Source organism: Rhinolophus ferrumequinum, chromosome 11 (assembly GCF_004115265.2).
Source record: "Rhinolophus ferrumequinum isolate MPI-CBG mRhiFer1 chromosome 11, mRhiFer1_v1.p, whole genome shotgun sequence".
Classification (NCBI taxonomy): Eukaryota; Metazoa; Chordata; class Mammalia; order Chiroptera; family Rhinolophidae; genus Rhinolophus; species Rhinolophus ferrumequinum.
The window spans coordinates 43,862,633-43,888,558 of record NC_046294.1 but is presented as its reverse complement, the minus strand read 5'-3'; the positions used below and the strand labels follow the sequence as shown (position 1 = coordinate 43,888,558).

The 25,926-nt window shown below is 54.6% G+C and overlaps 1 protein-coding gene across 1 annotated transcript in view; it reads left to right on the top strand.

The window, feature by feature from the left end:
- Positions 1-22,258, top strand: part of TUB (TUB bipartite transcription factor) — a 63,021-nt gene extending 40,763 nt beyond the window's left edge. Inside the window, 11 exon segments of the mRNA XM_033119293.1 lie at positions 6,468-6,519; positions 6,995-7,157; positions 10,609-10,752; positions 11,960-12,127; positions 13,172-13,290; positions 13,752-13,949; positions 14,214-14,326; positions 15,176-15,290; positions 16,815-16,913; positions 17,127-17,298; positions 17,746-22,258. Of these exon segments, the coding sequence (XP_032975184.1) occupies positions 6,468-6,519; positions 6,995-7,157; positions 10,609-10,752; positions 11,960-12,127; positions 13,172-13,290; positions 13,752-13,949; positions 14,214-14,326; positions 15,176-15,290; positions 16,815-16,913; positions 17,127-17,298; positions 17,746-17,879 (1,477 nt within the window). The 3' untranslated portion in view covers positions 17,880-22,258.
- Positions 22,259-25,926: the final 3,668 nt, after the last annotated feature.

Sequence of the window (25,926 nt, the reverse complement as noted above, 5' to 3'; positions counted from 1 at the left end):
GAGTTGTAGGTGGAGCACTGAGCAAGAAGGGCCATGCTGGGTGGGAATGATGGCTCGCCCTGCCCTCAGTGCCGTCTGCAAGAACTCCTGGAGAGCAGGGACCTCATCTGGTGCTTGGCTGTGCGCCTGCCTGACCCCGCATAGACAAGATGCCCACTGCTTTGAATCAAAGTGGCATCCCCAGGCAGCCGTTGGGCCTTCCTGGCTTGCCTGTCTCCACACCAGGTTCTCAGCACACCTGAGGATGTCCTCTCCCTTCACAGTGGGGCTTCCCTGAGTCTCTAGGTCACAGAATGAGGATCTCAGGCTGGAAGGGCCCTGACAGGCCACGGAGTCCTGTGGGGGTGCTCCCTGTGCACCCCTGCAAACAGCCCTCCGTCAGACCCTGGCTGTGACCATTAGAAATGGCTTCCTGAGGATAAGCCTACGCATGCCCCTGGTTCCCCTCCTCTTGACCCTTGTTAGGATCTTCCCGTCACTTCCTTACTGGCTTTCTGGGGAGTAAAATGACTACCGATTAAGCAAGACTCCTGACTCTTGCATTTCTGCCTCTGGGGGAACCTCAGAGGTACCCCAGACGCTGTGGCCCTGGCGACAAGGAGGAGAAGCAGAACCTTTGCTACTAGATCCACAGGGACTCTCTCTCCACTCCTTCCCTAAGCCCCTCGGGCTGTCTTCTTGCTGCTGCCTGGGGTGAAGGAGCACAGGAAACACTATGTCGATACAGATAATTTAGGGACAGAGACCCTGTGGACGCCCTCAGACTGGGCTCTCCCCTCCTCCAGGATGGGCCCTGGAGCCGCATGCAGTGTCCCAGGTGTGGCCTGTCCAGTAGCAAGCAGAGCAAGCTTGCTGCTTCCTCGCTCTGGACCCCTGTTCCTGTTGCAGCCCTTGAGCCCTCCCCATCCCATGGGCTTGGACTCACTGACCAGTCACCTCGAGGCCTCTAAACAAAACCTCGAAGTCTTTCCTCAGGTTGATGTCAAGCCCTGTCTCCTCCATCCTGCCTGTGTGGGCAAGACCTGTGTCATGCAGGGTGACAGGCGGGGTCTCTTCTGGGGTCTCTAGTCCCGCTCCCCACATAAGAAAGCAGGATATGGTGAGGCCAAAAAGGAACACCCACGGAGCCATACATAGGGGAGTCATGCTCCCATATTCTCGCTGGCGGCCGGGTTGGAGACACAGGAAGCAGGAGCCACAGTATCCACAACCTCCCTCCCGTCCACTTCTCTCTGCCAACGCACCTCACTTGCTAGCTGCAACCCGCCGTGCTAACTGCAATCCGTGCTTGCAGGCTCAGCCACCATCTTCTTGCTAGCCCCCATTTGCTGCTAGCGTAGCTATGGCAGTTATATTAGTGGCCAATGGCTCACTGGTTACAGCTGACGGCCAACTAGCCACAGCTGATGGCCATCCAGTCACAGTTGATGGCCATTTACTACCTGAGCCAGCACCTTTCCACGTGAGGCCGAGAGCCTAGAAACTGGTCTCCTGGCTCTGTCCCCACACTCTGTGTGTTGGGACCCAAATATGAGACTTGACCTTCTTCTGTTAGGTTTCCTCTTTGCTAGCTTTTCAAGGTCTTCTGAATTCTGCTGTCTTAGTGACCCGTTTCGTGTCTCTTCTACTTTGCATTACCTGTAGGCCTGCTGAGAGGCCTGCCTTGTCTTCGGGTCACTGATAAACACGCTAACCAAGAGACGCATGATGCTGAAAACCTTTGACTGAGGCATGACCCATTGTTGCAAAAACCTGGGAGTGTTTGTCCAGTTGGACTAGTATGCCTCTTAGGAGTACGTTGCCTCATCTTGCCCACAAGTTATCGTCGCTGGTCCCTGCAGTTCCATGTGGAGGCCTGGCTATACTGTCCTGCCGAGATTTCTGAGAAGCCTGAGGACATGTGTCCTGACTTGCTGGGAACTTGGACTTGCTCCTAGTGCTCACATAACACCCCCACCCCCAGCTATTCGGTGAGCCCCTTCCACAGTCTTACCTGGGGCTTATGTTGACTCACTGATCTGCAGACTATAATTTCTTGCCCCATCTGCACATAAGGCTGCATTTGCATACTTCCAGCCTTATAGCAACTCCCCTGTTTCTTTTGTTCCTCAGAGATCCCCCAGCTTTGGCTCATGATCCCATGGCCGAGCATTAGAATCACCTGTGTCACTCGCTTTAAAAGAGAGCGTGAGGTGGGGAATTGCCTCTGGCATCTTACCCAACAATTCTGAATTACCAAGTCAGGGCTGAGTGCCCCTGAGCAGTGTGAATGCCCCTGGTAAGTTGGGGAGCCAGTGGCTGGAATGGAGACGCCTCACCGTGGGAGGCTGGAACCCGGGAGCAGCATGGTCCTCTCCCGTACGGAGCTGCGCCCCCCTTCCCACCCCACTGTGTTTCCACAGTGTTCCAAGCTGCGCTTGGCAGTGGAAGCCTGGATGTGCTGAGGGAAGTGTCTGGCATTGGGCACAGGGGTTGCAGCCAGGCACCCTGGGTGGTCTTTCCTCCCCTGACAGCCCACTTCCCTAATTTTCTGGATCCAGTAGGGGCAGCTTCCACCATGACTGGTGGTGGGGGGGGGGAAGGGGGGAGAATGAGGGCAGGAACAGGGAGGGTGAAATGGGTATGGACAGTGGGTGTGTCCCTAGATTGGTCTGGCCCCCAGGGTTCTGGTCAGCTCAGATGGATTAGCTGGAACATGTAGGGTGAGTCTGGAAGGGGGAGGGACCAACTTCCTCACTGTGTTGGCTGTGTTAGGCCTTTTCAGCCACTTGAGAAGCGCTCCTGCCCTCATTTATTGTCCAGTATGGCTCACTCCTCAGATAGCTGTCTGTTCCCCAGGGAAGCAAGGGGATGCAGAAGGGCTGTTTCCCTGGAAGGTGAGGGGCCACCCTGTTGGCCCTTGGCAGAGTGAATGGATCGTGGACACAGCAGACTGGGTTTCTGTGACCCTCATGAGCCCGTGGCCGGGGCTTTCCTGGGCCTCCCTGGCCTGGCCCCCAGCAGGAGGTGTCTGATGAAGGAGACCCCAGGGTCAGCTGGAAGACCCATCCGTCAGTGCCCTGTCTCCTGTCCGAGTCTCCTGGCGGGGCTGCAGCTGGCAGCCTGGGCTTGGCAGTGGTTCCATAATTGGAGCCCAAGTCATTAAAAAGCCATTACTGTTTCCTCTCATGGTTATCGTTTAAAGCTGCCTAGAACAGTGCCCGTCAGAAAGAGGCAGGCTGGGCGTGTTGCTGAGAAAGGCAGATGCCTAGGAAAGGTGCTGGAGTGGGAGACGAGGAGGCAGGGCCATCTGGTGGGAGGAACGGGCCGGGTGGGGGGAGCCTGCTGGGGAGGTGAGAGGAGCTTCAGTTCTGCTCTCCCTGGAGACAGCTGTCATTGTCATTGCTCTCCACAACATGCTGCTGCTTGCAGGGGATTCGTATTCACCAGGGACAGATGCCGTGTGTTGCAGACGGAAGCACCCACCCCCTACAAGCTTGCCCTGCTGGGTGACTGTGGGCCACCTCACATCTTTGCTCTCCTAGACAGCCTCCTGTACCCGGAATCGGCTTCACTGCTGTGCCGGCTCTTGGCGCTGCGCATTTAGGTGGATTTCTGCCAGCCTCCTGGGTGGTCTTGCTCACCCAGGCATGTTCTTATTCACCAGGCACATACTGCTTCTCCCCAGCTGCCGCCCCAGCCCCGCGTGCCGTTCCTCCCGCTGCTCCACCATGCTTGGTGGTGAGCGAGGTGGTGGGCAGCTCTGGGGCACCTCCAGGGCCATCTGGATTTCTGGGATTCTTTAGAAGCCAGCCCTTGTATTCGTCCACCTTTCTCTGAAGGCCAGTAGCTAAGTGTGATCTAACTATAATCTTACCTGGGGATCAGTGTTATTAGAGTCTGTGGCTCTTCATCATTATCCGCCGTCAGGGAATGGAGGTGGGGGCAGAGGAAGAGGAAGTCCTGTTTTCATGGGAAGCAGCCTCCTTCCCCAGGCGTAACTGTGTGCAAAGTCCATGGCCGTGGCCTGTGGTAGGGAAATGCTCCCCCCTGCCCCCACCATGCAGGGATAAGGACATTAGGGGAGCACTGAGCAGTGAGTCCACCATGGCTGGAACCACCTTTCATCAGTCGAGCAGCCGCTGTGACCCAGCAGTTCCGGAGGTGACTTTGCTAGTGTGAGCTTATCTCTCAGCTGGATGTCCCCTTTTGTAAATGACGCACGCACCGTGGAAGTCATCTTTTTCCTGCTCAGCCAAGCCCAGTGCCAAGGATGACCCAGGTGACTGCCCCTGGCCCTGCCCTGTGGAAGTGCTGGCATCATCCCCGTAAGCCATGAAACGGCTTCTTCTACTGGCAGGACGGGGAGCCAGCCCTGTCTTGCGGAGGTGACATGGGCTCCTGTGGCCAGGCCACCAGCAAATGACTGAGATTACAGGCTGCCCTATGCGTGCCCAGGCACAGAGCAAAGCACAGTTGGATCTCAGGCCACACTGCTCCTGTCAGCCAGATGTCACACAGAGCCCCGACATCCTGAGTGAGGATGCACTGTTCACACAGCAGACCTCGGTGGACAGTGGTGTTTGGGACTGAACCTTCGAAGGCCGTGGGGGAGCAGATGCTTTATCCTTGTGTTACTCAGTCAGGCGTTGACTTCAGGTGGAGCGACAAGTGGAAGAGTTGTAGCCTCTCAGACCTGGCAGGGCCCCTGGGCATCCTGCTCACTCTAGTACCTTCCCCCTCAGAAGTCCTGCCGCTGCCCTCCGCGGTGGCGCGTGCCTTCTGTGCTGGGACACGCACCATCCCAGCCAGCTTGAGTTTTTCAGAGCTGGTTCCCTGTCCTCTGATCCTGGCAGTGCCCTCAGGGAATCCCAAAGCCGCTGTGCGCTCTTAGGCAGGCGGGCAATTTTAGGAAGACTGAGGTCTGACTTAGAAGTATGTCTGTTGAGTAGTGTTTTTTCCTGTGCTCTGGCAGCTGAGGGTTTGGTGAAGGAGGCTGTTCTGTGTACGGCCCCAGATCGCAATCAGGGCGACTCAGTGCAGAGCAGCCTGTGGGTATCAGGAAGGGCCTTCCCAGATGGCAAGTAGTTATGACAGCTGCCAGTTAAAAATATGCAGAATCCTCATTGGTTGTGGCAGGGAGGTGGGCTGTGACCCCATGGACTTGCTGCCACTCTCTGACTGGGTCCCCCCAGCACACAGAGACTCAAGTAGTTTGCATGAGCTGAAGGGACATTTCAAGTCAACGACTGCTCCAGTGAGAAGAGCTCCCGCTGCTGTCAGGAGGAAGTAGAAATGGCTCCACATCGGCCTTGGGGTGATTTGACCTCATGTTGCCCCTTCCATGCACGTTGACTTCCCTGCACATGAGCATGCCCGCCTCTTACACTGGTGTTTGCACGTATGTGTACCCAGTTATGTGCTTGCACAGGTAGATGCACTCACACATTTGGACACCTGATATGTGCTCGTGCACAAGATATACTCACAGACCTCACGTACGCGGATATGTCAGTGCCGGTACCCACACACAGGTCTGGTTCAGGGGCAGGCTCCAGCATACCTGGGCCGGGGTGGCCTCGGGGTTCCCAGAGCTCAGGTCCTCAGGCTCCAAGCTCACCTCATGCAGCTGCCCTGACCTTGGGTCTTACAGAATTTTGAGCCTAGGTTTCATGCATATGTCTTAGACTAGAAAGAAAGCTAAGTGGTTTGAGTTACCAACTCCCTACTTATGCTCTGCCTCCCTGGGAGGCAGAGGCAGTGTGAGATGCCACTGCCTGAGGGTCTCAAGCATTTGATACCCTGGTGCAGTGTGGCGCCGTGTCTGTGGCCAGGGAAGGGCCCTGTCCACTCTGCACACATCCCCACTCAGCCCTAGCCCTGCCCTGAGGGAATGTTTGGTCTCTTAGCCTCACTCTCCCAAATGAGGGGATACTCAGCCTCAGGGAGCAGTGTCAGCACCTCCACTCTGCCACCTGGAGAGTCAGGAGACTGCTTTGAACTGATGGGGAGAGGGTCTGCCCCAGAGGACCCGGCCTCCTCCAGAAAGGATGGAAAGATGAGGGGAAGAGCTGCTGAGATCTGAGAGGCAGCCGGAGGGGACAGTTCCCTGGTCTGAAGCCTGGTCTTGGGCCTGGCTTGTGCCCAATGCTTTTGGACAGGTTCCCCTGGAACTGAATCAGGCCCTGCTCACAGGCCCAAGGGGAAAGTCTCCTATACTTACTGGGGCCAGGCTGACTGGGAAGTCCTTGCGGCTGCAGGGATCCTAGCAGAAGATAAGCTCCCAGAGTGGCAGAAACAGGGCTCAAGCCTTTCTGTCTCAAGCAGATAGTGGCCTCCCAGATAGTAGCCTTCCCTTTCCTCCCTGTCCCATGTGCCCAGCAGCCATTATGGGAAGGGTTTAAAGAACCCAGATGTGCTGGGTGGGCTCTGGGCTCTATCCTGGCACCTCACGGGCAGGCCCTGAATACCCCTCTCTCCCTCCGCAGTGTCTTAGATGATGAGGGCAGCAACCTGAGGCAGCAGAAGCTTGACCGGCAGGTGAGTGAGGCTGGGGCCACGGGAAGGGTAGTTAGCACTTGCCATCCTTGCCAGAGTCTGGGCTGGTATCTCCAAGGGGAAGGAGCGAGAGGGCTGCCCCCTTAGTGGGCTCATCCTGACTGGTGGGGAGAGGGGACCCTCCAGAAGCAGTTCTCTCCTTTACCAGCTAAGCATTAGCTCTGTGCAGTACATGGGGCTTCTGCCAAGTAGACAGCTGAGCTGGCTGCCCTTGGATGTGCTGTGATCCAGCCAGAGTACGAGTTTTGCCTTCTTTTCCTGGACCCCAAGTCTGGGGGCACCAAGGACATGGGCCTTGGTCCTGAGTGGGCTTTGGACCCCATTGCGGCTTCTAGAAGGGAGCTGAGCAAGCAGGGCCTTCTCTCCTCTCCCAGTGTGGGAGCCCTCTTGTGGTTGGAGGCAATGGGCTCCCCTCTGCAGCACGCTGACCTCTCTGCCTGTCCGGTGCCCTCTGCAGCGGGCCCTGCTGGAGCAAAAGCAGAAGAAGAAGCGCCAGGAGCCCCTGATGGTGCAGGCCAATGCCGATGGGCGACCCCGAAGCCGGCGGGCCCAGCATTCGGAGGAGCAGGCCCCCCTGGTGGAGTCCTACCTCAGCAGCAGTGGCAGCACCAGCTACCAAGGTACACCCTGCCCTTAGGAAAACATGGGACAGTCAGCCTGGGGAGGACCGTGTGTGGTGGCTCCACACCCCTCAGGGCCTTCCTGCTGCCCTGGGCAGGCGAGGGGTCATCTGTCAGGATGTGCCCAGGCTGAGTGTGGCTCCCAGCCCAGGCGGACAGCTCAGTGGGGCAGGCGGAGCGAGGGTGGGAACTGGAGCCTTGGGCTCCTGCATATAGTCAGGATGTCGGCTCCTGGATCAGGGTCCGGGACCAGAAGCTAAAACTATGGATCTGGGAGTTCAAAAGTCTAGGTTCCTGGAGCGTCTCACTGAGAGCAGGAGGCAGCTGCTAGGAGCAGAACGGTCTGTTCCCCACCGGTGTTCGCCTCCCGAGAGGATTCCATCTCAACATGTCACACCAGCCAGTGTCTCCTGTGATGGACACCTCTTGCCCCCTTTCTCTGGGCTCCCCGCCTCCTCAGTCTGCCTGGCTTCTGACCTGCAGGTCCCTGCACAGAGCCGTGGGCACCAGCAGCCTCCAGCTCTCCCAGCTTTGCACACTGCTTCTCAGCAGAGCCCACTTGGCAGGGAATTGTCTGTAGCTCATCCTGGGGATATATGACAGGATGGAGTGGCTCTGTTGCCTCCCTGAGCCCAGGACCCTCCGTCCTGCTTAGGTTAGGTTAAGAGTATCCCAGCGCAGACAAAAGACGGGTCTCTCTGATCCCAGAGGGGGACTGAGACTCGGTCCCCAATGCCCTCTGCTGGTGCAGGTCATCCCTGTGGTTCCTCTTTCAGGTGGTGACTCTCAGACGCTGCCAGGCGTCTGGCTTTTGCAGTTGGGAGGAACGTTAGCAACCATGGTACTCCCTTCCTTTTGGGCTTCCTCAGGGCCTGCAGCTTCCAGCCACTTCCAGCTACTGGTGTGTGGCTCCCCTCAGGTCTGACTGCCGGGCCCTCCCACACCCGACCCACAGTAGTTCAGGTTCCACTAACCAGCCCTTAGCTCACTGGCTCCTCTTGTCTGTGCCTTGGAGGGCACACTGAGTGCCCAGTCTTGGCACAGCACACTGGACAAGCTTGGTGCCCTCTTTGTGCCCTCGTCCCACTGAAAACCCATTTATGTCTAATAACAAAGCCTGTCCGTGGGCTTTTGCCAGTGGCTAAGCATGGAGCTATGGCAGGTGCTCCCTGCGTCATGTCACTTAGTCCTCACAGTAACTCCTTGTCCCCGGGTGACTGATAAGGAGGTGGACTCCGAGGGTGTCAGCGACTTCCCGTGGTGAACGGCTAGTGAGCATCTGGGTGAGGCTTTGAAGCCAGGCCTTTTGGACTCCAAATGGCCTTTCCTCCTGTTATGTCCCCTCCCTAACAGGAAGCTCCGTCATGGGGAGTAATTCCCGTGTGGGCTTCAGTTCAGTATCCAGGGCCACAGCTGGTGTGTCTGTATCTACCTGAGAGCCCTTCCGACGAGGGGTCAGCGCTCCGCCCAGCGCTGCTGTCCTGGACAGACAGGCCCAGCTGCTCCACACAGAACTGGCCCCTGCCCCACGCTTCCTGGCACCCCCCTCCTCACCTTTCCTCTGTGAGCACCATCCCAAACATGGGGGCGGTGCCCTGCAGGAAGGCCCTTCTGCTCTTGGGGGTCCTGTGGAGCCTGGCCTGCTGCCGTGTGAGCATCACAGCCCCTGCTCTGCCAAGCCTGGCACCTGACTGTTGGACGCTACATGTGGGCTGGGAGCCTGCCCCTGGGACTTTGGGCCCTGCCAGTTTGGACCAGAGGCCAACATCGTGAGACTTTGAGAGAGTCTTGCAAGTCACCGATGTGTGGTCATTTTGGCAGGTGTTGCTTGAGTACTGAACTATGTGCCAGGGCAGTGCCAGGCCTGCAGAAACATCCAGAGTCAGAAGATAAGAGTTTCTGGTCAGACCACTAGCAGTCACCTGCTCACTTGTAGCTGTGAGCAAATCACTTCCACTCTCTGGGTCTGTTTCCTCCTCTGTGAGGAAAACCCTCTGTCTCAGGGCTTTAAATATTGGAGCAGCCGTGTTGTGTTCCAAGGTCCAGTCACCTGCATGCTGTTCCCTGGTGAGACTCCAGAGCAGGCGGTGTCATGCTGCTTCTCTGGGGACCCAGCCTTGCCCAGCTCCGAGACGTGGGCAGTCCTAGGAGGCTGCTGTGCAGGTGGCTGGCCGACCCCGTGTTCGTGTCACCCAGAGCACGCCCCCGCCCCCACCTGCAGCATTAGCTGCCTCCTGCTCTGCCCTCTGCCAAGGGGATCATTCCCAGAGGAAGATAAGGGAGTTTGACAAAAATCAGAACTGATGGTTTATCCTGGTAAACAGATTTTGTCCTACCGGCCATGCTCATTCAGTGTTACGTATTCATCTGGTTCTTGAATATTTATTGAGGGCCTACTTTGTGTCAGCTTCTGGATTAGAGGCTGGGGGTCCAGGGTGAGCACAAGTGGGTGTGGTCACTGTTCTCTTGTGGACCTTATGGTCTAAAAGGGGAGAGACTTAGCACAGATTGTCACAGGTGTGCCCTACAGAAGATGCCAGGCTCTGTGCATGCATTGCAGAGTGTCTGCTCCCAGACTCGGCATCAGGGCAGGCTGCCCCGAGGAGCTGGAATCCGCAGAGTGAGTGGGAGGAGTCAGCAGTCAGGAGGGCACCCAGGCAGTGAGACAGCCATAGCACGGCCCTTGTGCAAGAGGCAGTGCAGTATGTACAAAAGCACTGGAAGAGACAGAGGGTGCGGGGGGCGGCGAGATGAGGACTGTGCAGGTAGGGCAAGGCCAAGGGGAGAGAGACGGAGGGGCCATGGCAGGAGAAGGTTGGTCTTCATCTTAACAGAAACCATTCTAGGACTTGGAGCAGATTGGGCTTCTGACATGTGGAGAATTCAGAAGCCATCCAGCTGAGACCTCTCTGTTAGTGTGGGCAGCTGCTTGTGTCCCAGAATGAGTCTCCTGCCTCAGGGTGCTCTGGCACCGCAGGCTCCCATGGGCTGATCCCATGCTGCTTGTGCAGACTCCCTGGAGTGCTTGCCCTAGCTCTCCCAAGAGATGCAGTCTTTTCTGTCTTCACCCACCATCTTTGCTGACCCACATTCCCCCAGACACTCTCCCTCCCCCTGCCCAGGCTCGCGTGGTCGGCTGGCCCGGAGCTTGGCCTTCTCTGCTTCTTAGTGGATCATGGTTGGGCCAGGGGTGGGGTGGAGGTGCTGCTTCCTACCATCTCAGCCAGCCCCGGGCACCTTTACGTGGTAGATATGGGTGGTACAGGGGCCCTGGTGGGACGTGGGTGCTGGTGAGGGACCTGGGTAATGTGCTGGGAAGTGTGTCCGAGTTGGAGCTCTGGTCTCACCTAGTGCCCCTCTCACTTTCTCTCCCTCTCCCTCTCTCTCCTTCCCCCTCCTCCTCTCTCTCACTGTCTCTCTCACTCTCGCTCTCTGGCTCTCTCCTAAGCAGTTCAAGAGGCTGACTCACTTGCCAGCGTGCAGCTGGGATCTGCCCGCCCAACAGCCCCAGCCTCAGCCAAGAGAACCAAGGCAGCGGCCGCAGCAGGGGGCCAGGGCAGGGCCTCTAGGAAGGAGAAGAAAGGGAAGCACAAAGGTTGGCTTGCCTTCCCTACAGCCCTCCTCAGGAGGCTTGGCCCCCACTAGAGGGTCGGGGGAGGCCTTTCCTCCAGACTTGGAGGTCAGGGACAGGGTGGGAGGCCACAGTGAAGGCACAAAATGGCACCCAGGACCCCACGCAGCTGGCTCACGGGCCTCCCAGCTCATGGGGTACCTGGGCTGGCCTGTGCGTGTGGGCAGGCCCTCCATACTGCCAGGAAGTGACGCCTAGCTTCCTTCCTGCCCAGCCTGAGCACCCTCTTCTTCCATCCTCACTCAGGACACACCCTCCCTGGGTCTCACTGGGTCTCATCCTTGTGCAGACTCCCAGCCATCATGTGGGCGTCTGCAACTCTCTAGTCCCACTTCTAGCCTGTGGACCCACGGACTGGTCTGTTTCCTCTGCTGCTCTCTGAAGAAGACACCCCCCCCCCAATCAAGGACAGTTATGGTGGCCCCTGCCCCGTGTCCTGTTTCTGCTGGCTAGACACGCTGTTTCCTCAACCCTTGCTAATGGGCAGTGACTTCCAGGCTTCTGGTCATGCTTGGACAGTGGGGTGTCAGGGCCCATAGGCTTTTGGAGCTGCCTCCTGCATTTTGGGCATAGCCCAGCCTGGCAGAGTGGCTGCCACCTGTGTGGACCAGGCCTTGCTTCTGTTACTGAAGCTGTGGCAACTTAGGCAGGAAGGTTGACGTAGGATCGGAGGTCCTCCATTTGGGAAGGCAAGGGTATGGCAAGCTCAGTCTTTTTCAGGGAGCCATCTATTTTGAATGATGTGTGTGTTTTACTGTGTGTGTTCGTCTATGAGAGCGAGCGAATATCAGCACTGATGCCTTGTAGCTGGCCGCGTTTGTGAGTGAGTGGTGACCTCGGCTGTGGGCTGGTTGGATCCTTGCCCTCCATCTTGTCTTTTTTCACTGTGCAGTTGGTTTCGTAGGTGGCTGCCGTCTGCCTAGGGATTTGAGGCATTTCAAACCAACCCTCAGCAACTAATTTGGGGGAACAGCAGAAGAAAAGAGCCCGTGTCCCTTCATAGTTTGTCAATCATTAAGAGGCTGATAGCAATCATTAGTTTGAAAAGTCAGTTTTGCAAATGGTCCCCCCCCCCGCCCATCCCTCACCCACTTCGCGGAAGTCTGAGGATCCAGCTCTCCCCTCCCCCACCCACCCCCAGACGGGACTCAGGCGTGTCCATGGCCTGCAGGCACCAGCGGGCCAGCAGCTCTGGCAGAAGACAAGTCTGAGGCCCGAGGCCCAGTGCAGATCCTGACTGTGGGCCAGTCGGACCACGCCCAGGACGCAGGGGAGACGGCAGCTGGTGGAGGCGCACAGCCCAGCGTGCAGGACCTCCGTGCCACGCTGCAGAGGAAGGGTGAGCCCCGTGGGGGTCCAATGACACCCCCAAAGCTCAGTCCCAGGTTCTCAGATGCACCCTTCTTGGGGAGCATGGCCCTTCGGTGTCTGTTCCAGGCCCTCGTGGGGGCATACTTGGAGACCAGTGAGAAACTTGGGCAGGGGCCCCTGGTTAGGCCAAGTTAAGGGAAAGAAGTGTGAACTAGGGTAACCAGCCAGCCCACAGCCCAGCTCTGTCTCCCCAACCTATATCACCTGCCCCCAGGGAGGCCCAGGTTTGGGACAGATTTCCTTTCCCTTTGGTTCCTCTGGGAACAAAGCTCATTTTGTAAAATCTTCTCCCTGAGCTAGGGGGAGCAGGACCAGGATGCCGAGAGGCAGGGCAGATCCTCCCAGGAAACCTGCTGCCCGGATAGTCTCCCCACCATGAGCCCTGCCCCAGGCAGCCCCTGGGCGGGGTGGCAGTGGCAGAGGGAAGCCCTGCAGTGCCCCACATTCTGAGGAATTGGATCAGGGCCAGCTTCCTGGAGAAATGGCTACTGGGGCAGTCTGAGGCTGAGGATGGCATTCTGGGTGGGCAGAAGCACACAGACAGAGGAGCGCAGGTGGGCTGGGGAGAGGAGTTGGTGGGCCCTGTGCCTCAAGCTGAGTAAGGAGCTGGGCTTTCCTGGGCAGAGTCCATGGCCTGTGCTAGCCAAGGCCTCGAGTAGGCCTGAGGCCAGAAATGGAGGCTCCGACAGCAGGGTCAGCTCAGCTGAGGCCTCGCTACACAGGAGACAAGCACTGCAAGTGCTAGAGAGGAGGGGCTCTGGCGGGGGACTGAGCTGGAGCTGGGGTGGGGGGTGCACGCCCCAAGGATCGTGACCGTCTCAGCATGCACCCGAGTGTGTCCTTGTGTATATATGGATATGTGTGGGAGCGCGTGTGTGTGCACATGTGCACATACGGCTGTGTGTGTGTGTGCAAGCAGGTACGGGTGCCTCAGAGCCTGTGAACGGTGTTTATCTGGGTGTGTATATACGACCACTCATGCCTTCCCGCTCCTCTGCCCTGCCCGGCCCAGGCGTCTCCAGCAGCATGAGCTTTGATGAGGAAGAGGATGAGGACGAGAACAGCTCCAGCTCCTCCCAGCTAAACAGCAACACCCGCCCCAGCTCCGCAACTAGCAAGAAGTCCATCAGGGTGAGTGGGGGAGCTTCCAGGCCCAGTGGGAGGGTGGCCGGCGCTGTTCCCAGGGCTGGTCGTCCAGGTTGGAGAGCCAGTGAGTATGGAGAAATGATGGTGAGTGGCTTTCCTGGGCCAGGAGCTGGGCCCACATCTCTGGCCTGGGCCCTACGTCGTCCTACCCTGCCTCCCCTTCTCTTCAGCCCGGCCAGGAGGGTGGGGGGAGCTGGGGTTGGCCAGGATGCCCTCTGAGAACCTGCCCGATCCTCCCTCTCCATCCCCAGGGACTCCTGAGGCAGGGGAAGGGCTGGGGAGCTAGTTGCTGACTCTCAGGCCAGACTGGCCAGGCCCACATCCCGGGACCGGACCCTGCCTCCCAGCACCACCAGCACAGCAGGGGCGACTCTGGATCCCAGACCCCCACTTTCAGCTGCTTGGGGCCCCCAGGCTCAGGTTCCTTCCTGTTCCCTGCCCGGTAGGAGGCAGCCTCAGCCCCCAGCCCGGCAGCCCCAGAGCCTTCCGTGGAAGTGGAGGTCCAGGATCTCGAGGAGTTCGCACTGAGGCCGGCCCCCCAGGGCATCACCATCAAGGGCCGCATCACACGGGACAAGAAGGGGATGGACAGGGGCATGTACCCCACCTACTTCCTGCACCTGGACCGTGAGGATGGGAAGAAGGTGAGCTTGGCCTGGACGTGCAGTTTCACCCGGGCCGGCCTGAGGTCCTGGGGGCTGGAGTGTGACTGGAAGCCTCAGACCCAACACTGGCCTTTCAGTTCCCCCAAAGAGACAAGCCCCACGCCTCGGTGCATACGTGTTTGTCAGTGCACACGTGTGTGCAGATCCTGTTCAGGAGCTGAAGTGCGGGTGTGTGAGTGGCACCCGTGATTGTGTGCGGACTAGAGGCTGCACCTGGAATGTGACCCTACTCTACTCCCCAAGGTGTTCCTCCTGGCGGGAAGGAAGAGAAAGAAGAGTAAAACTTCCAATTACCTCATCTCTGTGGACCCAACAGACTTGTCTCGAGGAGGGGACAGCTACATCGGGAAACTGCGGTACCAGCACTCCCCCAGGAAGGGGGGACAGGCTCTCTAGAGGGCATCTCTTGTCCCTGAAGGACGTCTAGGCAAGGGGGTTCAGATCTCCCAGGGTCCTCCTTGTCCATCAAGTCTAAGCACAGGCTCAGATCTGTGCCAGCCGAGAGCCAGACTTGGAGATGGGCCTCACGCATTCTACCCTAAACGCTCTCGGTCAGGTGGGCATAGGCCAGACCCCAGGATATCACCGATGATGCAGGCCACCACAGAAGAGCCGCCCTGGCACCATGGTCAGTGCCAAGGGCAGGGCTATGAGTGAGTCCTTGAGGGAAGAGAGAGCGACCTTGGGGTGCAGGGAAGGCTCTGAGCTAGCCTTGGGGAGAGGAGGGTTTGCTGAGGAGCAGAGTGCCGGATTTGGGGAACATAAACCAAGCTTGAGCTAAGGAGCCACAGCTGGAGGTGGGGCTGGACCAAGACTCACAGGCTGGATAGGACAGAGGAAATCATCTCTTCCAGTCTTCATGGGGTACCAGGGCTCAGTGCTAAGTCCCCTCTGCAGTCTTGCCAGATGCCATTCTGTTTGCTCACCTCCCACATGGGAGCACTCCTGTTCCTCCAGGGAAATTTCTGTGGGACCCAGATTTACCTCCCTGAACTTCCCTCACTGAACCTAGATGATCGTTGATTCAGCTGAAAGCAAGTCCACGCCTTTTGCCCCCAAAGATAGGGATTCAGTGAGCAGTGCCCCCAGGTCTGCAGCTAGCTCAGCCCAGAATGCTTTGCAGGCTCCTCACAGAACACGTGGCGCTGTTTGCTGCGCTGGGGCACAGGGTGCATGGCCCTCTACTGATTGTGCCCGTCCTTCAGGTCCAACCTCATGGGCACTAAGTTCACCGTTTATAACAATGGAGTCAACCCTCAGAAGGCATCGTCTACTTTGGAAGGTGGAACCTTGCGTCAGGAGCTGGCAGCTGTGTGCTATGTGAGTCCTGGGTTCCTTGGTCTCTGGTCTCCCAAGGTAGACATGACACTCAGGACTTACTGCCCGACCTGTGGGCTATCCCATCTATCTTTGTGGGTAGACAAGACTACGTAGAGGTGGGCCGCCCTCTGTGGAGTGGCCTCTGCCTGGGACAGCAGCCCTGGCCCTCTCTTCAGAGCTCAGACCACAGCCTTGGAGAGCTCTGGGAACCGGGCCTGGCTCTGTGCAACCCAGCCCAGGAGCCTCCTGGGAAGGAGGTGGCAGGAGGTCTGGGTTCTTGTCCATGCAGCTCGTCCATCCTCCCTCCTGCATCCTGCTTGGACCTCAAGGCCCTTTGCGTAATCATCTCACTGAATGCTTAGCCTAAGAGCTCGGTCCTATTTTCTTTATTATATAGATGAGGAAACTGAAGCCCAGAGTTTTGGTCACTTTCCAGTGCCACACAATTCCTAAATGACCAAACTGGAATATAAGTACAGGGGATTTCACCTAATTTTACAATGAGGGATTGGTAGGTTACCACCTGGGCACAGGCACCTCACAGAGGCTAACTGGACTCCATAACTGTTTAGTGTGATCCTGTGGTGCCACCTGCTGGTCAACTCTGGAGAGGCAGCCCGAATCTCCAAATACTGAACCCCAACTGCGTTCCAAGTTCTGTTTGAGGCGCTGAGGATATAATAAAGAACAGTGGAGACAAATGTATACCCTTATGGCACTTAAACCCTTTGTGGGGAGACAAGCTATAAAACAGACACATAAGCAAAAGAAATATGTTCCGGATAAGTGCTAAGAGGGAAAAAAGGCAGGGAAGAGGAATATGAAGTGTCCAGGTCTGTGAGCTTTTAGGAAGGATGGCAGGGAGGGCCTCACTGAGGTGGCACTTGGGTAAAACCCAGAAGGAAGTGGGAGCCAGCTGTGCAGGTGCTGGGGAGAACACAGTAAGTGCAAAAGTACTGGGTGCCAATCTCCGGTGAGGAGGTGCAATGGGGCCGTATCACGTGAGGCCGTGCAGCTTGGGGTAAGACCTTCAGCTTTTTGTCTGAATGAACCAGGGAGGAAAAGATCTGACTCAACAGGACTAGCTGCTGTGTGCAGAAATGACAGGGAGGGGTGAGGGGGCCGAGATAGAAACAGGGAGTCCACATAAGTCTGTCACTGTGATGTCAGTGAGAGGCGGTGATGGTGAAAAGGGCATGGATTCTGGATGTAACATGAAGGGAGAGCTGACAGCATTTGCTGATGGCGTGAGACAAAGCAAGGAGGACCCCAAGTTGTTTGCCTGAGCAAGGGAAGAATTGAGCTGCTATTAACTGAAGCAAGGGTGACAGTAAGAGGAGCTGGCCTGGGCAGAGAGTCATTCAGGAGCTCACTTTTGGACACATGTATAGAGACGCCTGTTAGACATTCAAGTACAGATGGCGAGAACTAGCTCATCATCTCTGTTCCCTTCCTCCCAGTCTCTCCAGTAGTAAGCGGAGTCCTCAGACGGCCACTATTGAGTTCTCTGTCTGTTTTTCCCAGGAGACAAACGTCTTAGGTTTTAAGGGGCCACGGAAGATGAGTGTGATTGTCCCAGGCATGAACATGGTTCACGAGAGAGTCTGTATCCGGCCCCGCAACGTGAGTCTGCACCCCGCCCAGCCCTTCCCCGTCATCCCAGTCTCTGCATGAGCTTCTGAAGGCAGAACTCCAGCTGGGGTGTCTGTGTAAGGGGCTCAGAGTGAGAAGCCCTGGGGACTAGGGACATCTAAGGACCCCCACCCTGGGGCAGATTCCGTTTTGGGTGGTCATGATGCCCGTCTGGGCCTGGCTCAGGTGAGGCTGCTTCCCCAGGAGCACGAGACGCTGCTAGCACGCTGGCAGAATAAGAACACAGAGACTATCATTGAGCTGCAAAACAAGACGCCGGTCTGGAACGACGACACGCAGTCCTACGTACTCAATTTCCACGGGCGCGTCACGCAGGCCTCTGTGAAGAACTTCCAGATCATCCATGGCAATGACCGTGAGTGTTTCTGCCCTGCCTCAGTGCTACCACGTCATAGCTGGGGCCCTTAGCTCAGGGCTCAGCTCCTGAGCCCCACCCACATAGGCCAGAGCTTAAGGACACGGGTTATATGGCTCAGGTTACATGTAAAGAACTCTCTAACCATAACGACTGGGGAGCCCTGGTCCGAGATTCTGTACACTCAGCGGAGTCTCGGGTGGGACTGCCCTGGGAATGGACTTTCTCCCTCCTTCCCCGTCTCTTGGTATCTGTACACAACTTTCTTTCTCCGTTGCCATCTGCTCCCTGTCCTGTCCTCCTCCCAATTGGTCTGTCTTCCCTCCTTTGGGACCCCCTTGGTGTCTGCTTCTTGCTCCCTCTCCCGTGTGACTTGGGTGTGTGTCCTTCCCCATCCCCACCGTCCTTACTGTGCCTCTCTGTCCCGCCTGTCCCGCCGGGCTCCAGCGGACTACATCGTGATGCAGTTTGGCCGTGTGGCGGAAGATGTGTTCACCATGGATTACAACTACCCGCTGTGTGCGCTGCAGGCTTTCGCCATCGCCCTGTCCAGCTTCGACAGCAAGCTGGCCTGCGAATAGAGGCCTCCGCGTGCCCTGCGGGGTCGCGCAGCCGGAGCGGAGCCGCCTGCCTGCGGAGACAGCCCTGCTTCTCCTGTGTACATAGGCCTCCTGCCAGATGGACCTTGGGCTCTCACTGGGTTCCCGGCCTGGCCCGCTGGGAACGTCCTCTGCCTGCTGTGCGGAGGCAGAGGAGCGCGGTGTGCGTGAGGGGACCAGAGTGCAATCCTTCTGTGCCCCTAGAGCAACACACACCCCCAGTCTTGGGTTAGCACCGTGCTGTGGTCAAGTTTGCCAAGCTGGGCGGCCTCTTCAGCTGGGAAGGCAGGAAGGGGTGTAGAGGGAGAGGAGTACAATGCAGGGCTGCTGTGGCCCAGCCATCCACTCGGCCCAGGAGTCAGGTGACAGGAAGGGGCACAGGGAGCATGTGTGTCGGGCATCAGCTTCACACAGCAAAGGGCTTGGTAGCCGAGCATGGCCCTTACGACGGCAGAAAGTCCCGATTTCAGAAGGCCTCCTCCAGGCCCGGCAGAGCTGCAGGGCTTGGGCAGGACCTTGTCAGGATTGCAAGGGCCTGGCTCTGGGATTGGGCTGGTGGCCTGGGTTCTAGCTCATCTGATTTCTCTAGGTTTTCTCTGTGCAGAGGCACTAGGAGGCCGCCCCTAAAGGCCAGATGTGTTAAGTGGACGTGGCCTGCAGGACACAGGCTGAGTACAGGAGGTGCATGAACAGGCTCCCTGGATCAGGGCTGTCCTGGGAGCCCTGTCAACTGCCCCAGGAAACAAGGGCGACACAAACAGGTAGGCGGCCTGAGGCTCTTGCTGGTAAGCTCAGGTGCTCGCGCCTGTGCTTCAGCTCCCACTGCAGTCAGCTGAGCTCCTGGCTGCTGAGGGCTTTGTGTGTTCTTCGTGGGTAGAAATGGGACAGGGTGAGGAGAGCAGGGAATATTTCAGAACCATAATAGATGAGAGGGTGCAGGACTCTTAGAGATCAACTAGTACAACTCTGTCACTGTAGGCAAATCACTCGGAAAATGGTACTTGCCCTGGGTCACTTGGCTAGCTAGTGGCAGAGTTCAGAACTTCAGCTCACAGGATTTCTTTGTTCCCACCATCCCCTAAGAAACCACTCTCTCCAGCCTTCCTGGGGTCCAGTCCATATGCCCTCACCCTTTTGTCTGACTGCAGAGACTTAGTCAAGTCAGAGTTGATGTGTGAAATTGAAATCATTTCAGGAGATTGGGCAGTTTCCTGCTGAAAGCCGTCATGTCAGACTGATCAGGACTGGCTCCCGCAGAGCAGGCCTAGCAAGGCCGCTGCCTGGTTTTGTGTCTGTGTGACAGGTGGGGTGTGCGTGTTCGGGGCTGGGCCTGATCGCCCCTCCACTGCCACGCTTCTCCTTGGACTGCACCGTCTGCCCTGATGGCTTGGGAACTCTCGTCTCCTGCCTTTTTGTCATTGACCCTGGCAGAAGCTACTTGCCCAGATGGAGATCAGAAATCAGTGCTTACTTAGCAAGCGGGAGTCGTTCCTCACTTCAGAGTAGATGTGCTTGGAAAGGCTACGTAGAAATAGATTTTTAAAAATAAAGCCACACTTGAAGCATGTTAGTGAGGCTCTATAGTGAGGTTAAGGAGTTGTGACTTAAGTGGAAGTAACATGCTCTCGTTTCCTCGTAATCTATGTCTTCCCAGTAGCGTGCTTAAAGCAAGGCATACCTGTTCTAGCACGGCTCTGCCCACGCCTTGGCCATAGGTCTCTGGCCCCTCCAATGACCTAGTTTTTGTCAGCACCGTCTAGTTCTAGACAGTGCTTTATTTGGGGCCATTCTGAGGGCACCAGAACTCTGTACTGGGCTGGGCCGCTTCCCAGGGAAACACTGTGGTGCCACCCTCCCTTTCCGTAGTCCCCGTTTGGCTCTTCCTTTTCTGACTTTGAGAAGAGATCTGCTGACCTTTGGGATGATAGAAACTAGATGATCTCTAAAGTCTGGGGAAGCTGTTTCTCTGTGATTTTAAGGTAGAACAGGCTGGTTTAGGATGCTAGTGCGAGTGCAGATCCTGGTGGCAGAGTGGAAAAATCAGAAGCACAATGGAAAACTCCTGTCCTCTGCTTTCTCCTCTAGTACACGACGGATATTTGGTAGGGTCAGGAATGTGGGCTGAGTGTTCCAGCCTGGCTGTGCAGAAGGGCAGCTCAGCAACAAAACGCTGTTGGGCATTGAGTGACAAGAGCAGTTGAGTCACCTGCTCGAGACCCAACCTCACGAGATGTGCTCTTGTGACCCCATTCCTGGTGATGCTGGTTTTTCTTGACCACTGGCCTCATAGTCATGGGCCCAAAGATTCAAAGCTGCCAGGGCCTCTGGAGACCACCTAGGTCTTGCCCTTTACACCCTCTATCCAGATGGCCCTTGGTTGGACAGGGAGCTCGATGATGGAATGAACAGTCCCTAAGGGTGTTGAGCAGCTGAGACCTTAGGCAGCTCTTTTGTGACTGCTCCTGGCTCTGTAACTCCTCCTGGGGCCACACCCCAAAACTACACTCTCTGCCCCAAAACTGTTCTTCTGCAGAGTGGTGAAGTTCATGTCCCCAACTTTTCTTTCCTTTTGGCTCCAAGGTGCTCTGTGTCTGTCTGTGTCCATGTCTGTGTGTATTTGGGGAAAAGGGCAATCTGCACATAACCAACTGAGGTTTCTTATGCTATTTCTAAGAATGAACAGGAAAGGAGTAAGGGTGCAGTGCACCTGGGGATTTTGTTCAATTCTCTTTGGTAAGAAAGTGTACCTGGAAAGTACCAGCTCTTTCTCCCAAGGTTCTGATTGGGAGGACACCATCTAAGAAAGTTGTTTTTCAGTTGCCGTTCTGCATTACCTGAAGAAACCAGAGTATTGCATGCATTGCTTTTGGATAAATTTGAACGTATTCTAGTGACTGTGCCTTAAAAATCACGACACTAGTGCAGATGGAGCATAGCATGTAAGGTACAGACCCACGCCAAGGGCAGGTACTGGAAGCCAGGGAGCGCGATAGTCACAGGCTAGAAGAGAACCTTTGGAGCCCACCGCCTTCAGTGACAAGAAGGGCAAGAAAATTGTAGAAACAAGTTTTTCTTGGCTTTGTAAATAGCAGGGCATTTACCTCTAAATAAAATTGCCATTTATTCAGAGGCAGTTCTAAATTTAACAAGCAACAGTGGTGATACCAAACTAAGAGTTCCATGCTTTCCTCCCAGTGGGTGTGCAGTGAGGGGAGATACGGGGCTGGCCGTGGCCACGGCTCTGTTATGCAAGCACAATTCCACCTCCTAGATGGAGTCCCTGGTTTTCTCTTATTGCAGTCACACTGGCCTTGCCCTCTCTCGAATTCTTCGCCCCGGTTGCGATAGCCGTGACCTCAGGCTGCCAGGTGGCCCTCCGCAGACACTTCTGGACAGCTGAGTGAGTCAGTCTGCTCTCCTGCTGTGCCCTGCCCTCGGGGACTCTGACTTTGAACTGTAGCAGCCCCTAGGAATAGGCCAAGGGATGGACTCCTGAGTTTATCGGTTACCTGTCCTTTTGTACCCCCCGTTTGCAGTCTTCTGTCATCTCAGGATAGCGGGGAGAGGCAGAGCTGAAGTACTGGGACAGGCTTGGTTTTTTAATTTTCCAACCAAGTTGAGAGGCAAATTGGTTGGATAGAAGGCATTCCTTACTTAGTAACCATGTGACTCAGAGCAAACCATGTAATTTTTCTAGGTCTGTTTTCTCATCTACAAAATGAGGAGCTCGGACTGACTGGCAAAGCTCACAGTAGGAGTCAGAGTGAATGAAAGTTGATCTTTGCTTTCATCACTACCTTTTCTAGCTCATCACTGTGCCTTTTTTCTTTCTTAAGAAAGATGTCACACCCCTTCCTGTTCTGTTCTACTGTCCCGCCCCTTGCCCCATCAAGGTCCAGGCAGAGCTGGAGATTAATCCAGAGTTTCCTAGAGAGTAACTTAGAGTGGCTCAGAAAGGGAAGCCTGACTCTGGCCTCTTTAATCCTGTATTTGGTGACAAAGGGGACTTGGTTAGGATGGGTGACACGTTTCTTGCTGGGAACATACATTTAGCCAGTTCTCATAATGCTTAGAATGTGTATGTCTCTTTGCACAAGACTGTCTCTTCCTATTTTGGAGTGGTCAGGCATTTTATTTTGTTTAAAATTATCTGGAGTTTTAGATGAACTTGCAAAACTGCTTTTATTAAGTGACTTTTTCAATAAACTCTTTGGTATTCTGGAGCAAATGTATTTATTTATTGGTATGTGCAATGACAAGGTTGGTATTTTCCCATGTTGACATTATGTATGTTGTAGAACTTAAGTGTTTGTCTAAACACAGACCATATATCAGCAAATTAAACTTGAATTGTTTCAACACTACTGTGTCCTTTTTTCCCCTATAAAAGGAGAAAAAACATGTTTCTTACCTAAAAGTTTTTTTCCTACACCATTCATTCCTTCTGTCCTAAGAGCCTCAGGAGTGAGGAGGAAGATGGTGGTAACAGGGGATCATGGCCTGTTTGGAAACAATGACAGGCGGGTCAAAACGGACCTCCCTCGGGCCTGCGCTCTTCAAGTTGAAGGACAGTCAGGACGGCCTGCAGAGGCCAGGAAGGCCAGGCCCACAGGGATACTGACGAACCGACAGCCCGTTCTGTCAATTGGCATAGCCCACCCTGCAGAGCACTGCTCTAACTGAAACCCGTGGGCCTGGCCCTTAGGAACCAACACAGGCCCGTAGAGCTGGAAAAGGGGGCAAGGCCCAGAGTAGAAATAACAGGAAGACCCAGCTCCTTGATTCCTGGGGCCCTACCCACAGCCTAACCTACTTAACAGGACTTGGACATGCTTGGGGATTTTCTTTTCAGCCTGTGGCAGCTCTGACATCGAAGACTAGGGAACTGCAGCTGTGGCTGGAAGCAGACATGACAGCTAACAGTCTGACCTGAGGGAGGTGGTCAGAACTCAGGTCACCCAGAGACTGCAGAACCTCGTGTGCTGGGCCACTGCCGGTGGTCAGGGTAACCTCGGAGGGTGGCACAGTGACAGTGCTGTCACATGCTGTACCCTGGGACAGATACCTTACAAATTGTGTTTCATGTAACCCTAACAGCCTTGCAAGGTACCTATTATTCCAAATTCATAAATGAGGAAATTGGTGCTCAGACAAGGAATGATCAAAGAAAAAGGAGAAATTTGTCCTATTTTCTTTGTATAAAAAAATGGGAAAGAAAAAAATGAGGAAAGGTTAGGTACATTTTAGAAAGATCTGTATAAAGATGGTTAAGGAAAAGTCAGATACTTCCATGTTTTTCTCTCAATACTGTTGGATAGCTGAAGTACTAGATATTTCTTTGAAATATAAACAGTCTGGGCTTAAGTGTGTGGTAATAAGTAGGGTTGGTTTATTTGTTCCCCCAGATTTGGCACTTTTCTGTGGCCAAGAGCATTTCCTGCCTGAACCAGGCCTGTCTCCTTGAACCATGCCTGAACCCCAGCAGATGCAGGGTATGACTAAAAAGAGGTTTTTGTTGTTCAGTGAGGGGTCAGGTTAGGAAAAATCTTTTAAATAACCATATGTTCAGAATAGTTGTAGTCTATGCCCCTCATTATACTGGCACAATTATTACCAAAGCTCCCAAGTGTCCCAGTTTGGGCCATCAATTGTCTGATCGCCCACGCCATAGAAGTTGCGAGAGTAGGGGCCTCCTCGGCCACCTTTCCTAGAGGCGGAAGGCGCCCCCGACCGTCCCTGCTTCCCTGGGCCTCACTACTGGAGCCACACGTCACTAGTCCTGGAGTTACTGAGGTGCTTTCCTTGTGCCTCTTGTTATAACCAGGAAAGAGATCTGGCTAGGTCACCAGCCTGATTTACCGAGCCTGGTCCCAGGCAATGCAGCGCTTTCCTAGGCCAACTATCTGCCCCCAGAAGGATGACTGCTCTGCCACAGGGACCAAAGGCTGCTGCAGACCTAGTGCCGGGGGACCGATCAAGTTCCCAGCCCACACCAGTGCTGAGACATGAAGAGCATGAGGAAAGAGACATCAGGCATGATAATAAAAACCAATGCCATGATTTTGGTCATCCTGAGTTGTATATTCACATACAATTGTCATTTCTGGAGGATAAAATAATTCTAGACAATGCAAAAAGACTGTCTAATCTGAAATTATTGAAAAGTACAACAAAATGTCTGAAATATAAATATATTTCTGCCATATAAGTCAATGAAGAGCTCGGGCAGCAAGAGCCATGAGGTCTCAGTACTTCCGGAATGAACTATTTTCATAAGCCCCTTCCCCCCAAAGATTAACATTCAACATAGTTGCTTATGCAACACCTTACATAGCAACCTCATCAAAATATGTGAACACTCATGTACTGTCACACCCCACTGCTTTCTCCAACACCACTCTTTCTGCTAAGAATTTCTTTTCTTTCTTGCCCACATGAAGAATTTCTTATGCCTCAAGACCCAGTTCCTCTGGAAAGTTTCTTGGGAAGTACTCGGCAAAAATGATCTCTCTCTGCTCCTGTAGATTTGGGTCCATACCTCAATTACAACATAAAACTGTACAATAAAAGTAAATCAGCTACCACCTACTGAGTAGTTACCATGAGATGGGACCAATGCTGCTTTATAGGCACTGATGCTTTCATTTAATCCTCATAACCACCCTGTGAGACCTGTACTTTTACTCCCTGCTCCAGAGGTGAGAGAGCCAAGGCTCAGAAGAGCTAAGGAGTCGACGAGATTCTACTACTAGAATAGGGAGGGATGAAATCATGACCGACATTTCTCTGCCTGCAGAATTCACGATCTTGAGCCCTCTTAAAGTTTACACTTCATTAAAAAAATAAATTGGACAAGGCTCTCACATTAAACCTAGTTTTTTAAAGGTAGGAATGGAGCCTTCTGTTTCCATTGCCCAGCTCTGAGTAGTATCTGCTGAATGAATGAATGAGCTAAAAGGAAACATGTATCTCTAATAAGGGAATCTATCCTAAGGCAGAAAAGAAATTTAAAACAGGGATCCAGGACTCTCCTTGTAGAGCAGCCCCTAATGGTGAACGAAGGGAAATAACAGAAACCAATTCCTTGGAAGAGTGAAGAGCACCTATCGTAACTTTTTACCTTTACCATTACGTTACATCTAGGTTATTTTCAGTGCATTTTAAACCGCATTTGTTAAAAGTGAATCAAATGTTCTACACAAAATAGATGCAATCTCCTTTCTACAAACTCAGTCTTGGACTTTTCTCTGTAATTCATTAACTATCAAAAAATGCCTAGTAGCAGCTGACACATCTTACTACAATCCCACACTTCGGTAGCAGTCTGTAGGCTTATCTGTGTGATTTAAACTGCACTCCTGTCACCTTCCTCATGCCAGGAACAATGGAACTCTACAAGCCGTATCTAGCTACAAAATTTCTTAAATTGCAAGTCTTCCACGTTTCATGACCAGGAACGCCCTCAAGAATGTGTCCTCTTTAAACTCCAGTCTTACATGTAAACTGAATTCACGCATCCTTACTAGATAGAATGTATGGTGCCACCTTGTCCCAAGAAGACACATGACAGACACTACCTGAGAGACTAAGCCTGTAAGTTGGTCAAATTCCTCCCAGTCCTAAGCTACCTAAGACCCAGATATCTGAATATGGAAAAATAAATGTCTCTTCCCCTGGGCACTGCTGCTTTGGTTCTCTGCCACACAGTGCAACTTCCCTGTTAGGTTGGCACTTTGTCTGCAAGCTCAGGCCTCATTTCTGTTTCAATTCATGTGGTTGTGAAAACAAACTTCCCAGAGGGCACAGCATTCAGAAACAGCTTCTAGGCCAGGATTGTCCGTAAGAGCCCGTAAGAGTCCGTAAGAGCCCGTAAAAGTTCTCTCCCCGTCCTGGCTCCCTGGGCTTCTGATCACCTCATGGCAGGACCACCACTCTTGGGCAAGCTTTCCCGAGTCTCAGCAACCTCAAGCCTTGGTTCTGCGGGGCAAGGACTAAAGTCTCCGCTGAAGACCAAAGGCACACAGGTTTG